The sequence below is a fragment of the Pongo abelii genome, chromosome 8 (assembly GCF_028885655.2).
Source record: "Pongo abelii isolate AG06213 chromosome 8, NHGRI_mPonAbe1-v2.0_pri, whole genome shotgun sequence".
Lineage (NCBI taxonomy): Eukaryota > Metazoa > Chordata > Mammalia > Primates > Hominidae > Pongo > Pongo abelii.
The window spans coordinates 35,978,151-35,994,687 of NC_071993.2; the positions used below are offsets into that span (position 1 = coordinate 35,978,151).

The 16,537-nt window shown below is 44.0% G+C and overlaps 1 protein-coding gene across 12 annotated transcripts in view; it reads left to right on the plus strand.

Moving 5' to 3' along the window:
- CCNY (cyclin Y) overlaps positions 1-16,537 on the plus strand; it is a 308,606-nt gene that overhangs the window by 89,158 nt on the left and 202,911 nt on the right. The window contains exon 1 of one of the 12 annotated variants that reach the window (XM_024253601.3): positions 27-716. The exons of the other annotated variants lie outside the window; for them this stretch is intronic. Within the exon in view, the coding sequence (XP_024109369.1) occupies positions 563-716 (154 nt within the window). The 5' untranslated portion in view covers positions 27-562. Of the gene's footprint in view, positions 1-26; positions 717-16,537 lie in introns of those variants that run through there. 12 annotated transcript variants of the gene reach the window in all.

Below are 16,537 nucleotides of genomic sequence, written 5' to 3' on the forward strand. Positions count from 1 at the left end.
CGCCGCTGGCGAGGGAGGGCTGCTAGCATCCTCCCTGGCCGCGCCGCGCCGCGCGGGGTCCAGGGGCCGCGCCCCACGCCCGCTGCCCGCCCGCTCGTCGGCTAGTCCCGCCGTGTGGCGCGGACACGCGTGCCCCCAGCTTGAACCGGAACCTCTTGCCGAGGCGGCCGCCGTCGCCGCAGCCGCTGGGGAAGCGGACACCGACTGGGAAGCGCAGCGGGGAGGCGGCCTGCGCGGCGCCGCCCGCCATGGCCGCGGCGGGGTGAGGTAGGCGCGGCGGCCGCAGTCGCTCGGACCCGAGCGCTCCTCCGCCGCGGATAGGCCGGCCGAAGGGGAGCCGGGGCCGTCGCCCGCTCGTCGCCTTCGCCGCCGCCCATGGCGAGGCCCCGCCGCCGCCGCCGCTGCTGACCCGGCGGCCGGCCGCGGCTTTCACCCCCTCCCGTGGCGGCGAGCGGGCGGGCCTCCCCACACGCCCCCGCCGCCCGCGCCCCGCGTCGACCCGCGCCCCGCTCCCGGGGACGGGGAGAACAGGATCGCAGCAGGAGTCGGGGGGCCGCCGAAGATGGGGAACACTACCTCGTGCTGCGTGTCGTCCAGTCCCAAGCTCCGGAGGAATGCCCACTCCCGGCTGGAGTCCTACCGGCCAGACACGGACCTGAGCCGCGAGGACACGGGCTGCAACCTGCAGCACATCAGCGACCGGGAGAACATAGACGGTGAGTGCGGCCCGCCGAGCCTCCTACCCGCTCCCGCGGCATCAGCCGCACACCCTGCGTCGGGGCGGCCCGGCTGCTCTTGCTTGCCCAGCCGGTCTCGGCGACCCGTGCACAACCGGGGCTTCGCCCGCGCAGCCTAGGCGCCCGGGGCCCCGCAGCCTAGGCGCCCGGGGCCCCGCAGCCTCTGGGCGTACCCCTCGCTGGTTACCCCCAAGTGAGCGGCCGCGGAAACTTTGCAGGCCCGCGGCACCGAGCACTGCGGGCCGGGGGCGGGTGTGTGCGCGTGGGTCGCGAGGTGACAGGAGCCGGCCCTCGTCCTTAATGGAGCGGCCAGAGCTGGATGGGGGCCGCCCTGGAGCTCGGGGTTCCCGGCACTACCTGAATGCAGCCCGAAGCCAAGTTGTGCACGCGTTTGTCCTGTAAAAGCGAAGTGAGTGGATTCCCATTTTGGAATCCTGGTGTCTCCAACCTGGAGTTGGAGAACCATGTTGACTTGAGTCAGTTCCCCGGAACCTTACTAGTGGACTCCACTTCCCCCGTTCCCATTCTCCCGTTTTTTAAAAAAAGGATTTTTTTGAGTGGCGGTTCCAGGGTTAGTCAAATAGCTTCTCCCGAGAATGCTCTTTAAAAGATTGTCAGACACCTTTAGGTTAAGTCTCCCAGTTTTTTCATGGGCCCGAATTGCAGTCCTATGAATTTCTGATTTATTCAGGTGACTTTTGGTTGGACTGGAGTTTGCAAAAAGAAAAAAAGCTAAGACTAATTACTGCACCCAGTAATGTTTTATTTATTTTATTGGTTTGGCAACATATTTATTAGCACTGTTGCTCAGTGATAACGACAGAGGGATATTTATGCATCATGCTTAAAATATAGTTTATAGAATTTTCAACTGAAAAGATTTGAAATTGGAAATGTCTTTTTATGACAAGGTGATTTTTTTAACCCAAACATCTTCTCATAGTTAATCTGGTTGAACTAATATGAAGAAATTTTTGTGTGAATGAATGAACACAACTCCATAATTCGTTCCTGTCCACTTTAGGATGGAAGATTCTCTCCACTGTGGAAAAGCCATATTTAAACTCTGCTAAAGGAAAGATTTTTCTCGTTTGTCTTCGTGTAATTTCTTCTAAATGGTAATTTCATCTTTTTAGGAGAGCATCTTTATTAAATGAGTGCCATGTATAAAGGGACTAACACAACGTCTGGTTTCTAGTACGCGCTTAGTAAATTATGGTTCCATATGACATGTCTAGTGTTGTTATTTTAGATTTCCATTATTTTAAACATACGCTTAGATGTCTTTGAACTACGGCCATACTTTCTTCTTAAATTTATGCATTTAAAGGCATCTAGAAGGATGAAGGTCAGATCGGTCTTGATCACTTTCACAGCCTCTAGCACCTGAAAGAAAAGTCTAGCATATAATAAACAGTAAGTATTGTACTTTAAAGGGAGGAATAAATGAATGAGTTTATTACAGAAAGCCATTACCCAGTCCTATACTATGTTGACAGGTGAAAACATTTGGAAATAATGTCTTCTTTATGCTGTGCAGTAAATTTCCTTTTTATGTTGTGCAATATCTAGCGGAGGCTTTGTTTTGAATGATGGATCAAAAAAAAAAAAAAGAAAAAAAGATTTACATTTCTTAGAGCCAGGCTGCATACAGTTATTATAGACTATTGTAAGGAAATAAGGTGGAAAAAATAAGTGTAACCAGGTATTTGGCACTAAGGCTTAGTACAATTTTTCCAGAGTACAGTGAAATGATATTGTGTGTTCTTTCATTTCAAAGAAATCTTAAGTTTCAGTCATCAGGAATTTTTGAGAGAACGTTTGGAAGACTCTTTTGCAGATTCAGGATAGTTTGAGAGAGTATAGGGCAGGTTTCCAATCTAGGCTGTGGGGTGCCCTCTCATCCCAGATCCCAGTTCATATGATTATGCTAGTTTATACCCCGAAATATTAATTCACCTTCTGTCTCTCAAATTCAATAAATAATATTTCTAGCATTGACCCAGCCAGCAGTTCTCAACATTGGTTTCAGTTAAACCAGAAATCTAGTACTGGACATTGCCATTAATATGTTTAATTAAATCTCTCCAAGGTGATTCTGAGATGCAGGTAGGCCTGAGAATTGCTGGCTGGGCAAATCTTGGATGTGTTACCTGCCATTCAGGGACATTTTTATTAGAAATTTATTATTAGAGGCTGAGAGAAGAGAACAGGTTTTAATTAAATAGAGTGTGTATATATACACACTATATACATCTGTATGTCTATATTTGCTCATCTATGTCTGTATGTATTTGAACTGAGTTATATTGATTGTTAGGTTATTAGTAAACATTTTAAAACTACATTTTAAGAATCATTGACTCTAGTATATATCAAAGGCTGAAGTACTCAAGTACCATCTTTTTTATGTCCTGAAAAACATCCCACCCAGCTGGTTTAGAAAGGTTTGAAGTTCATGGGTCTTCTATGATAGGTTAGTGTCTTTAAATCACAGAGATATGACATATGTATTCATGTTTTCTTCCCTTTGTCACCAAGCACATGAAGGGGTGATACTTGTCCTGTAGAATTTCAGTAATTTTATGTCTGGGAACTTAGGTGTCTATGGTGCTTGATGGCAACTTAATGTGTCTTTGTACTCAGTGTATCTTAGTGTTAGGTTATTCGTGTTTTTGAGATTGATATTGGACTCATGCTTCCCAGGTATTATTTTTATAAAATCATTCAGAGATTGAAAAAAAACAGCAACACATAACAACAATGATAGTAATCTTCAGAACAATTCTTTAGGAAAAGAAAAAAATGATAGTAATAATTGCAGCCTATATATTACTTACTCTGTAGCAGCTGCCACCAGCTGCCGCTCTAAGTACTTGGATTCCGTTCATTTACTTAGAACTCACAGTAACCCTATGGGTAATATTATCCTTACTTTAAGACAAATAAATGAGTCATTGAGAGGAGAAATGACTTGTCCAAAGTCACACAGCCAATACATGGCAAATGGAAACTTTCCATTGTTGCTTGACTTAGCCATCAAACATTAGCTAGTCTGGGGTTGCCTTCTGGGATAGGGTGTCTTGTCATCGCAGTCACATCCATACTTTCTCAAAGAGAAACTTCTTCTGTCTGCAACAGTTATTCAGTCCAGACTTCCAGGATTAGATTATTTCTGTGGGAGGAAAAAGGGAGGCAGGGACTAAAGAGAATTTAAAATGTGAGGAGACCAAATAAATCAGGATACTTGTAACAGCTGTACCATAGTGTCCTTGTAGGGTTTTACCTTAAAATGGTTGATGGCAACTTCATTCTTTTTTTTGTTTTTTGAGATGGAGTTTTGCTCTGTCACCCAGGCTGGAGTGCAATGGCATAATCTTGGTTCACTGAAAACTCCGCCTCCCGGGTTCAAGCAGTTCTCCTGCCTCAGTGTCCCAAGTAGCTGGGATTACAGGCATGCGCCATCATGCCTGGCTAATTTTGTATTTTTAGTAGAGATGGGGTTTCTCTATATTTGTTAGACTGGTCTCGAACTCCTGGCCTCAGGTAATCTGCCCGCCTCAGTCTCCCAAATTGCTGGGATTACAGGGGTGAGCCACTGCTCCTGGCCCATTCTTTTCATTTTTATAGCTTACCTGTCATTCTTGACAGCTCACTTTCTCCCTCGTCCTGTATCATATCTGGTAGGAAAATGTGGCTCTCCGCCCTCAGAATATATCAGACTTTGACCACTCTCAAGACCTCTGCTGCTGCTCTTCTGAAGATTTAAGCAGCTGCCATCTCCCCCAGCCCACCTGGTCTCCCTGCTTCCACCCTTGCCTGCTCCAGTCTGTTCTCGACACAACAGCCATGGCTGAGATCCTTTAAAAAACTTGAACTTATTCCTTCACTCAAAAACGGCAGTGACTCCTTATTGCACAAGTAAAAGCCTTACAGTGGTCGCTGGGGCCCTTTGGGATCTGCCTGCCATCAGCTCACTCAAGTTGCTTGCTCATTCCGGCCACATTGGCCTCCTTCCCTGCCCTTCCTGGAACATGCCAGACACAAACTTCCACCCCTGTTCTCTCCCTCTGCCTGAAGTGTCCTCCATGTGCTCTCTTGGGTGAGTCCCTTTATCACCTGCAGCCTTGGTTCAAGCCTGACCTTTTCAGGGAGGCCTTCCCAATCACCTTTAAACATCCTTTCTGCTGCCCACTGGCAATCCCAGTGCATATTCCCTGCACTCCTGTTTCTTTATTCCTTAACACTTTATGATATACTATATAAGTATAAACATAAATAATAGCTACTTTCACCTACTAGCATGTAAGTTCCAATAGAACATTTATTGTTTGGTTCACTGATGTAACCCAAGTGCCTAGAGTAGCACCTGATTCCTTGAAGATACTATAAATATTTGTTGAATGAATTTGTTGAGTGAAACCAACCGTTGAAGGATGTGAATGGAAACATCATCGCGTGTGTTTATTGGGTGAGGGGAAACAGGAGGGAAGGAGAATGAAGAGGACTTGTAATAATGAAAGCATGGATGTGAAACTTTTTGGCTTTGTAGTTTAAGCTGAGAGGTAGCAGATAGGGTGAAGTACTGAAAATGAAACCTAAAGGTTTTAAAGCTTAAAAAGAAAAAAAACATACCCAGGCTGAAAGGAAACCTGGCTAATGGGAGTCTGTTTAATAATGTGGTATGTTTAGTCTTTTTTCCTTGTTTCTTTCAATGAATGACTTTAGCTGTGGCCTTACATCCATAAGGATCAAATTGAGACTCAAATGCTTAATTAACCAAAAAATACTAGATGAACATCTGCAATTGTGAACATAGTCACTTATGTTGATTTTCTTGTCTGAAACGTGAAGTGTCTTATGGGATATAGGTACATGGTGTTTGGGCTGTCTACAGCCAGAGAAGCTAGAAGCCTCAGGGACTCATCCCAAGCAGCAGAGGGATAAGTGGCAAAAATGCTTGCTGTTAGAAGTGGGGGAGACACAGGGGCAATTTGAAATCTAAGTGCCTGTAGGATGTGCTTGCATATTGCTCTTGGCTTCCTTGAGTATCTACCATCTATTTAACATCACCTCTGCAGCACTCTTTCTTGAATCTTGGTCCCACATTAACATTACCAGCCCTGGTGGGCAGAACATACTGTGGACTTTCTTTCCAGGCTAAGACTTATCAGCCCTGCTGTCTGCAAGGTATGTGGAGACACGCCGACCAAGCATGTGACTTCATATTAATTAGCAGTGTGGAGAAGTGCAGTTTAAAGATTTGTCAAGAGAGCCATTCTCCATAGCACTGACCATGGGTCCATGACCTATCTCTACTTACTTTTCATGTTTCTCTTTCACTTAGAATCAGGGAGTCATTTGCTTCCACACACCCATTTTACAGGTGAGAAGACTGAATCTCAGAGAGGTGTAGTTTCTTGCCCAGGTCATGCAGATCATGGATGATGGTAGTAGAATTTACTTTGTTAATTTTTGGCCAAGAACCGTGCTAATTACTTGACCTGTATTGTTTTTCTTAGTCTTCTCATCATTCTCCCCATTTTCTAGGTGAAGAAATTGAGCCTTAAAGGTTAAGACATTTGCAGAAGGTTCCTCAGTTTGTTAGTGGCAGCTGGGGTTCAGTCTGCTGTCAGCTTGCCTCCATGCCTCAACTGCCCTGTGACAGCTAATTAGAGAATGATCCATGACTAGAATCTGAACCTCCTGATGCCTGGCCCAGCCCACTTTGTTTCAAGAGATTCACAGTTATTGCCTATATGCTTTTGTTTAGCAATATTTTGTGTTAGGACTTTTACTTTCCTGCGTGCTTTTTTTTTTTTTTTTTTTAAGACAGGGTTTTACTCTCTCGCCCGGGCTGGAGTGCCGTGGTGCGATCTTGGCTCACTGCAACCTCTGCCTCCCAGGCTCAAGTAATTCTCCTGCCTCAGCCTCCCGAGTAGCTGAGATTACAGGTGCACGCCATTACTGCCTGGCTAATTTTTGTATTTTTAGTAGAGATGGGGTTTCACCATGTTGGCCAGGCTGGTCCATATGATCCACCCACCTTGGCCTCCCAAAATGCTGGGATTACAGGCATGAGCCACTGCGCCCAGCCTCCTGCCTGCTTTTTGAGAGTAATGAATATTAAATAATTTCGTGGAGTGGTAGATTTTCTCACCTTCTCACCCTCCTCTACAAAGCTGATGGTCTTTTTTTTTTTTTTTTGAGATGGAGTTTCGCTCTTATTGCCCAGGCTGGAGTGCAGTGGTGCCATCTCGGCTCACTGCAACCTCTGCCTCCTGGGTTGAAGCAATTCCCCTGCCTCAGCCTCCTAAGTAACTGGGACTACAGGCATGCGCCACCACGCCCGGCTAATTTTTGTACTTTTAGTAGAGACGGAGTTTTGCCATGTTGGCCAGGCTGATCTCAAACTCCTGACCTCAGGTGATCTGCCCGCCTCTGCCTCCCAAAGTGCTGGGATTACAGGTGTGAGCCACAGTCCCCGGCCTGATGGTCTTGCTTTTACATTTCTGGCTAGATGAAACTAATGCAAGGATTAAATTTATTTCTATCCAGCAAGGGGCAGAACCAAAAAATACCAAGAAGCAGGATATGTGAGTGGCTTTGAAATTCTGTTTTAATCACATAGGGTCAGAGATTTAGCTCCAAGTGTGTCACATTGGATTGACTTTGAGGAAACAATGCTATTTTTCACAAGAGGGTTATTGACAGTATCATACTTGTCATACTTCAAAGTATGAATCCTTTCATGACTCAACGTTGGGCTGTGAGGGTAGGTCCCCAGCAATGACAGTTGATGTAAGTCCCTCATCCTTTCAGTATTATTTCCAGTTTATAGCTGGAAGAAGGGTGAGAGTTCACTTTCCCTGCAGCATTTCTCATCCTCTTAAGGTGTTGAGTAGTTTGTTGCTTGGAGCCTTGGTCAGGAGACCATTTCTTCTCTGATTCTCAGCATTATTCTAGCCTGTCTTTCCTGAAGAAAGGAGAGGCTCAAGGAAGGTAAAGTCAGAGAAGGCTCTTTTCAGGGGGTTTATAGGGTGTGCTCCCAGCTCTGTGAAGTATGGTGGAGGGCAAAGAGAGGAAGCCTTGTAATGGAAAGACCCGCATTCCAGATAAGGTTCCACTTTTACTGAGGGGCCTCTGTCCTGCTGAGCCTCACCTTCCTCTTCTGCTTAAAAAAAGTGCTTAAAAATACTGCCTTGCCTTGAGCTGGGCGCCGTGGCTCACGCCTGTAATCCCAGCACTTTGGGAGGCTGAGGCAGGCGGATCACGAGGTCAGGAGATCAAGACCATCCTGGCTAACATGGTGAAAACTGGTCTTTACTAAAAATACAAAAAAAATTTTTTTTTTTTAGTTGGTATACTTTATTTTTTTTTTACTTTTTTAATTATACTTTAAGTTTTAGGGTACATGTGCACAACGTGCAGGTTTGTTACATATGTATACATGTGCCATGTTGGTGTGCTGCACCCATTAACTCGTCATTTAACATTAGGTATATCTCCTAATGCTATCCCTCCCCCCTCCCCCAGCCCGACAACAGGCCCCAGTGTGTGATGTTCCCCTTCCTGTGTCCATATGTTCTCATTGTTCAATTCCCACCTATGAGTGAGAACATGCGGTGTTTGGTTTTTTGTCCTTGCGATAGTTTGCTGAGAGTGATGGTAGCTTCATCCATGTCCCTACAAAGGACATGAACTCATCATTTTTTATGGCTGCATGGTATTCCATGGTGTATACGTGCCACATTTTCTTTTTTATTTTATTTTATTTTATTTTTTTATTATTATTATACTTTAAGTTTTAGGGTACATGTGCACAATGTGCAGGTTAGTTACATATGTATACATGTGCCGTGCTGGTGTGCTGCACCCATTAACTCGCCATTTACCATTAGGTATATCTCCTAATGCTATCCCTCCCCCCTCCCCCCATCCCACAACAGTCCCCAGAGTGTGATGTTCCCCTTCCTGTGTCCATGTGTTCTCATCGTTCAATTCCCATCTATGAGTGAGAACATGTGGTGTTTGGTTTTTTGTCCTTGCGATAGTTTACTGAGAGTGATGATTTCCAGCTTCATCCATGTCCCTACAAAGGACATGAACTCATCATTTTTTATGGCTGCATAGTATTCCATGGTGTATATGTGCCACATTTTCTTAATCCAGTCTATCATTGTTGGACATTTGGGTTGGTTCCAAGTCTTTGCTATTGTGAATAGTGCTGCTATAAACATACGTGTGCATGTGTCTTTATAGCAACATGATTTATAGTCCTTTGGGTATATACCCAGTAATGGGATGGCTGGGTCAAATGGTATTTCTAGTTCTAGATCCCTGAGGAATCGCCACACTGACTTCCACAAGGGTTGAACTAGTTTGCAGTCCCACCAGCAGTGTAAAACTGTTCCTATTTCTCCACATCCTCTCCAGCACCTGTTGTTTCCTGACTTTTTAATGATCGCCATTCTAACTGGTGTGAGATGGTATCTCATTATGGTTTTGATTTGCATTTTAAAAAATTAGCTGGGTGTGGTGGCGGGCGCCTGTAGTCCCAGCTACTCAGGAGGCTGAGGCAGGAGAATGGCGTGAACCCAGGAGGCGGAGCTTGCAGTGAACCGAGGTAGCGCCGCTGCACTCTAGCCTGGGCGACAGTGAGACTCCATCCCAAAAAAAAAAAAAAAACACCAAAAAAAACCTGCCTCGCCTTACATATTGAGATAGTACTGTAAGGATCCAAATGAGGCTAAAATGCTTAATAAGCCACAAAGTACTAGATGAACTTATGTCATTATGAATGTGGTACTCATATTGATTTTCTTGTATTATATGTGAAGTATGCTCCAATATCTCCACCTGATTATGTTTGGACTGTCCATAGCCGGAGAACCTGGAAGCCTAAAGAGCTTATCCTAACAAAGACATCAAAGCAGGCTTCAAGGCAGTCCCAGAGCATAACTGTAATTTTAGAGCTGGGTAGGGTGAGGTTATATAGAGCTGTCTGACCTTTGAGTGGGATGCTTGCTGGCTGTAGAATTTGGAATAGAAATACTGTTTCTCAGATTCATTACTCTTCTGAGTTGCATCTTTCTGAAGTCAGTGTGATGCCACACAGGAGCAGTGGGATGAATATTTGAAGAAGCTTTCCCTGACTCCTGGGGTAATAGAGCCTAACCAGGCTGTCTGCTAACTATGTCCCCGGAACCACATTCCTAGGAATGTCAGCATGCACCCTTAGGTGCAAGCTGGAGCCAGGGCTTGCTTGCTTGCTTATTTATTTATTCAAAGAATAGGATTTTGAGGCATGCATAAATATACTTTATTATATTAAAATACTGCTTTTAATAAAGGGTGGTTGGTTACCTGAAATAATAAGGTCAAGCGTTCCTCAGCAGGTTATTAGGGGCTGTTGTTCCCATTTCTTTTAGGAAAGGAGTCTAACTGGCTAGACCCACAATTGCAGGGAGCTCAGGAGATACCCCGCCCACCTTTTCTTTCTTGCTGTTGGCTCTGTGTGCTGCTGGTAGCTGTTGCTAGGCTCTCTGTCTCCCTTTACTTTTTCTAGGGGCTTCCTTTGCTATCTGCCAGCTTGGAGAGAAGGGTGTGCTAAAGCTAAAATTGAGCATGTCAGCCTGGCAACTCAGATTGGTGGATCCCACACATCAGCAAGATTTTGCCTATGAAGTCTCTTGATGACTCTGGCAGAAGAGGTCATTTCAGGGGTTGGCCAACTCCAGACTGCTACTTTGTTGCCTTGCCAGGAAGGTTGCTTTTCAAATAGATAAGTGGAAAACCTGTAAATCTCTTTTTTTCACCTTTGTCAGAAGATGGACATTCTATACATTAGGTTTTACTGTTTTTTTGAGACGGGTTTTGTTCTGTTGCCCAGGCTGGAGTGCAGCGGCGTGAGCTCACGGCAAACCTCCACCTCCTGGGCTTAAGTGATCCTCCCACCTCAGCCTCATGAGTAGCTGGGACTATAAGCCTGTGCCACCATGCCTGGCTAATTTTTGTATTTTTTGTAGAGACAGGGTTTCGCCATGTTGCCCGGGCTGGTCTCGAACTCCTGGGCTCAAGCCATCTGCCCGCCTCAGCCTTCCAAAGTGCTGGGATTATAGGTGTGAGCCACCATGCGTGGCCCCATTAGTTTGTAAAGAAACTTTTTTGTTATTGTTTTGTTTTGTTTTGCTTTTTAGTATGGTTTAAAAACTGATCTGAGAGGCAGTTTCATAAAAGAAATTGTAAAATGTTTTGGGCCGTGATAACAACTCTGGGCTGAGTCTAGTCTCCCATGGTTATACTACTTGCATTAAAAATTACTTCACTGCAGACACATCATCCCCTATTGGGGATGTGTAGTGGGGCTTCAGACACATTATCCTCTATTGGGGATGTGTAGTGGGGCTTCAGACACATTGTCCCGTACTGGGGATGTATAGTGGGGCTTCATTGGGTATGGTGTATTTGAGTGGCTTGCTCAGCAGAGATGTGTGAGCAGCTTAGACATGTCAGCTGGCTCCTGGTACTGAGAGAAATACAGCTGGGCACAGTAAAGAGAATTGTTAGCAACTACAATCACATCCGTGCCAGTTTTCTTTGTGAGCTTTGCAGAAATCCCAGTTGGGTGGTGAAATGCAAGTCACTTCTATTTTGGATGCCTCTGATTATAGACCTTCTGACTGTGAAGGCTGACTAGGAAATACTCTGCATGGGAGTTCTATGTAATATAGCTATATGTTTCAAAACTGTGAGTGCAGTGCTTACAACATTTTATAAGCAAGTTCTTTATTTTGGGTGGATGCTTCTGTTCTTGGTGGTCAATAAGGAAAAAGAGCAGTTATTAAGGATATTTTGCTTATATTTGGTAAGCTCCTTGTCTTACACTGCAGATTTAACATGAATCAGAGGAAATAGTGTATGGGTGGCTAGGATGAGTTCTGTTTTTCGCTTCTCAAGAAAAGATTTCACTCCAAATTTAGAATTCTGTCTATTAATGATTACATGATCTTAGGATTTTAATTGACTTTCAGGATTTTATTGGATACATTTATTCCAGTTGGTGCAATGATAATAATCCTTTAAATTATTTCTGGTTCTTACAATAGGTTTGTAAAATTTGTGTAGTTGTTTAAAAGTCCAGGTTTTACAGCTCCTCGTCTATGTATCCTGTCAAAGTCCCGGGGGAGAAAGAAGTCATGGTGCTGTGTTTAATCCAGTTTCAAAAATTTCAGATGCACACATTTATCAAGGATTCCTTTCATTTACAGTGAGTGTTAACTTTTGTCAGTTTAGGGATAATCTTATTTTTCCACAGCCTTTTTTCCCTCAAGCTGTGAACCGTTATTTTACCATGTAGTGCTTGTTGCTCTTTTGCTTGCAAAGTGATGATAAGCAGTTTATATAGCATTAGAGATTGTCTTCTATATTCTGAAAGCCAAAGCTGATGTTATTGACGAGTTACAAGTTGTTTATTCACTCTAATGTTAGCAAATGTTCGACTCCCACTTTTCTGTAAGATAAGTCTGATGTCTGATTTGCCATTTCTCCTATTTGGTGGTAGGGAGTCTGGAGGAAGCCTAGCAACCTTGCTGTTCAGAAAGGATGATGCCAGGCATAACCACGGAGGGTTCCATCTGAGGGCTGCTTTGCGAACCACTGGCTTCTGAGGAAGATTGTTGGTTCCGTTAGGGCACATATCTTAAGCACCGTGTGTGCTCTGCAGGCACACTTGGCTGTTGGTTGAGTTCTCTTCTGAAGCAGGAGGATACGACTTCGTCACTCACAGTATGAAGCTGCCTGCAGCCTCTGGGTGTTGGAAGTGTAAGATGTGAGCAGAGGATATGAGCAGGAGCCCCCGTCCAGGGTGGGATGAGTCAGGGAGGACCCCATTGCAAGATAGCAGGGCTCTGAAAGCCCGACAGGGCCGTGAGAGGTCAGCAGCAGGCAGCCAGAAGTAGGTCGGGTGCTTTTTATTCTTAGCGATGTTTGGGTGCCTGTGTGCTGTGCCCTGGAGAATGGCTCGGGCTGGACAGCTAGCATGGCAGTGATTCTCAGTCAGGGATGGTCTGAATCTGGACACAATTTCCTTCTTTCATGAGAGAAACAGTTGTTGAAATCTAAGTTGGGTTTTTTTTTTTTTTTGAAAATGAACCTTACTCTTGTATCCAGGATATTTTGTAAGGGAGCGTTGTGACAGGAATCCAGTGACCCTTGAACAACACTAACTTGAACTGTGCGGGTACACTTCCATGTGAATTTTTTCCAGCCAAACCAGGTTGAAAATGCAGTATTCTCGGGATGTAAAATAGAGGGCCGCCTTTTTGTGTATCAACGGGTTCCACATGGTGGACTGTGGGACTTGAGTGTTCTTGGGTTTTGGTATCTGCAGGGGTCCTGGAACCAATCCCCCTCGGACACTGAGGGATGGCTGTAGAGTTAAGAGTGAAGGGTACCTCTGGAAGGAGAGCTCAGCAGGTGAGTCAGAGAAGGGATGGTGTAGATGCATGAGCAGTCTGCTAGGAGACAGCCAGCTGCCTCATGGACACAGCAGAGCCGCTCCTTGCTACCCACTCTCCCACAACCTCAGACTACATCTGTGTCTTCACTTTGGAAGTGGCAGGTTGACAGTCAAGGCCTCAAACGAATGCATTTCCCTGCCCTCTGTGTCTGGCTTTAACATGGTTTGAAACATGATGTTAAACTACAATATTGATGCCAACCAGAGAAGGACAGTGTGCAAGTTGACGATACACTTCCTAGTGTTCTGTTCCCTAAGCTCATTTTCATAAATGGGTTTCTTTCTTGATTAGTCATATTCACATGTGAATGTGTATTTGCTAAATCTCAATTCTTGGTGTGAAATTCAAGGACAATTTAAAGCAGGAATTGATAAGGAAGCTATAGCAGGGTTTCTCCCTCCCAGCACTGTTGACATTAAGGGGGGCTGCCCTGTCCATTGCAGGATGTTTAGCGGCCTCCCACCTCTGTCCACCAGATGCCATGCCAGCCGCAGCAACAGCACCCTCCATAACAACAAAAAAAAATGTTTCCAGATGTGGCCAAATGAAATCTTCCCCTGAGAGGGCAGCTCCTCTACTCTGCCTGAAAATCAGTGCCTTACAGGCTCTAGGATTCCAGGTGAAAGAGAAATTTGGTAGAGCAATTTGCAGTGGTTCTGCTTTCTTCGTATCTGTCACTTGCACACATCATGGCCTCAGGGGTTGCAGGGGTTGCACAGCTCCACGGTTGCCATTAGCATCAGATTTTGATGTGAATGAGCCCTGTGCCTCCTCCTCCAGCTTTGCAAAGGGCTGCGTTGTTCCTTTTGACTCCTTAGAACTAACATTAGGTTCTGAGATGGTGTTCCTAATGGTATTGTTGACAGGAAAGACATTGGCCACCGTTCTGACAATGAGTGGTGGGGTAGCTTTCTGTGTGCACTTATAAGTTGTGTAATTTCTTTAACTCAGATTCATAATTCACTTAATTTTTTGCCCTTATTCCTTTTGCTTTTTTTCCTTCCTTTTTTATTGAAAGAGTAGTAAATTTTTCTTTTATCCAGCAGTTTTGTTTCTTATTCATTTTTCACATTAGCTACTTCTGTATGTGTGTGTTTCATATTTTATGAGTACTCCAGTGGACTTTTTTTTTGAGAGTCTATTCTGATGAGGAATATGTAAATGGAATGACAGTTAAGAGTCTGTAAAGTTCTAATCTGAGTACATTTTCTGACAGTGTGTAGCTTTGGCTTGGTTCAGGTGCTGAATTGGTTTTGTGTCTTTGTGGACTGTTTGAAATCTCAGCTGCAGCATGATGACCTGGCCCCCCGAGGCAGGTGGTAAACTGAACAGGCGTTTGATTCAGGGGTCTGGCATTCAGGGACATCCTTAGTGGAAAACTTTGAAGGGGAGAAAAACACTTGTTTTGTTGCATCTCTGTTGCACTGTTGAGGAAAAATAGTGATGAGATCATTTAAATTATTTGATCTCAAGAGTCACTTCCATTAGTCAAGTGCACTGCTGCTGGATTGAGGAAATGGCAGCGTGGGTTTCTTGAAATAGAGGTTTAGAAATTCGAGTCTTGATTTTCAGCTTGCCTAGGTGAAGGAAGCTCCAAAGAATGTCGTGACACAGTATTCCTGACAAACATTGTCTGTAAGTATATTTGAACCAAAAATGTCAGTTCCTTAGAAGAAAGTATGTTTATAAATATACAAATAGAAGTGATTCTTGAAATTGAAGGTGTCTTCCAAAAGTCTGAGGTTTGAAAACATTTAGTCAACTCTTGCTCTGTCCATATAGCACACAACTTTTATTAGGAAAGTTATCATTATAAGAGAGTAGCTATTCATTAAAGAGGTGGTTTTCAACACTGCTGTTAAAGAGCTCAAGGGGGACTGCCTAGGCCATTACCACAGGATTAAAAAGGCCCCTGCATGTGATTGTTGGGACTTATGTCAGTGTGTGCACAACCAATCAGGAAGATTATTTGGAGTTGTGAGAATGAACCTCTTCTGTTTATATGACACATCTGGAAGTGACGTGGAAGATGAACTCTTCAGGTCAATTTAGGCGAAGCTGCCAAACCTTGATTACTTTCTCTGTATTCTTTTGGTTTTCTGTGGTCCTTCAAAGTGACTTTAAGTACTGTTTTTAGAGTGATTCTGTAGTTTAAACAAGCTTAGTATATGCCTAATTTCCTGAAATAGGAGGTCTCTCAGGGAAGGTCCAGCCTAACCCAAGTTAAATACATTCTTTAGTTCTATCAGCTGTTTTTCAGATGCAACTAATCTAGAAAGTTTGTTTGCACAAAATAAAAATATGGCAAAATGTGTTTTATACTACTTACATAGTGGGTGCTTAGTTTGTGGGAAACAGGGATATATTTCTGAAACAAGGACAATTATGCTTACAGAATATTTTAAGAATTTTTATTTTAAATATATAATACCATTGGAACAAGATGAACAGCACTACTTCTTATGAGATACCCTTACAGGACCTCTTTTGGTAAAAGGGTAACTAGCTAATTATTAGGGTAGTGTATATGTAGGGAGAGTATTTATAATAAGCCTGAAATCACATTCTCTTTGCAAAGACCAGTGCTCCTCCTCAATGTCTTCGGCCTAATAATCTAAAGAGCCATTTATTATACAGTTTGGTGGTTGGATTTAGCCATCTTGTGGTGGGAGCAGTCACTGAGCTCCAAGTTAAGTTAGCCACATTGTTTTGTTTGCTTCTGAGTGTGTAAGTGATCTACCTAGTTTTCAAGTATTTTAAGATGTTTGGCATATGATATTTTCGCCTTCGGTTCACTTATTTTATTCCATTGAAGTGTTAATGCTGATGGTGGGTCACTGTATGGGATGACAGTGGCTGAAAAACTGATTGCAAAGCTGTATTTAAAATTTTTTTCAGAGTTCAAGAGTGGTGTCAGTTCTTCAGTTTGACAGTCTTGCTATAGATAGAGGTTATGTAAACACAATGCTAGTACTCCAAGGAACTAAACAAGCTGAGAAGTTAGTGGAGTTCTTTTCCTTTCTTGTTAAGCTAACATTTGTAGCAAATGGCTGCATCCCCTCGAAGTGTTTGTGGAATGTGTTCTCTTCATCCACAGAGAAGATGTTGGAGAGAAAACAGAATTAACTAGGCAAGTAGTTGGCTGAGAGAATTACCAGTGCCTGGGGTGACTAGGCTTAGAGCCACAGCCATTGTAGGTGGTCCACAAATATGGTAGCCTGAGCAGAGGGCCATTTTCTAGAAATGTGAGAATTTGATGTCTCCTGTGGAAGTTCGAGG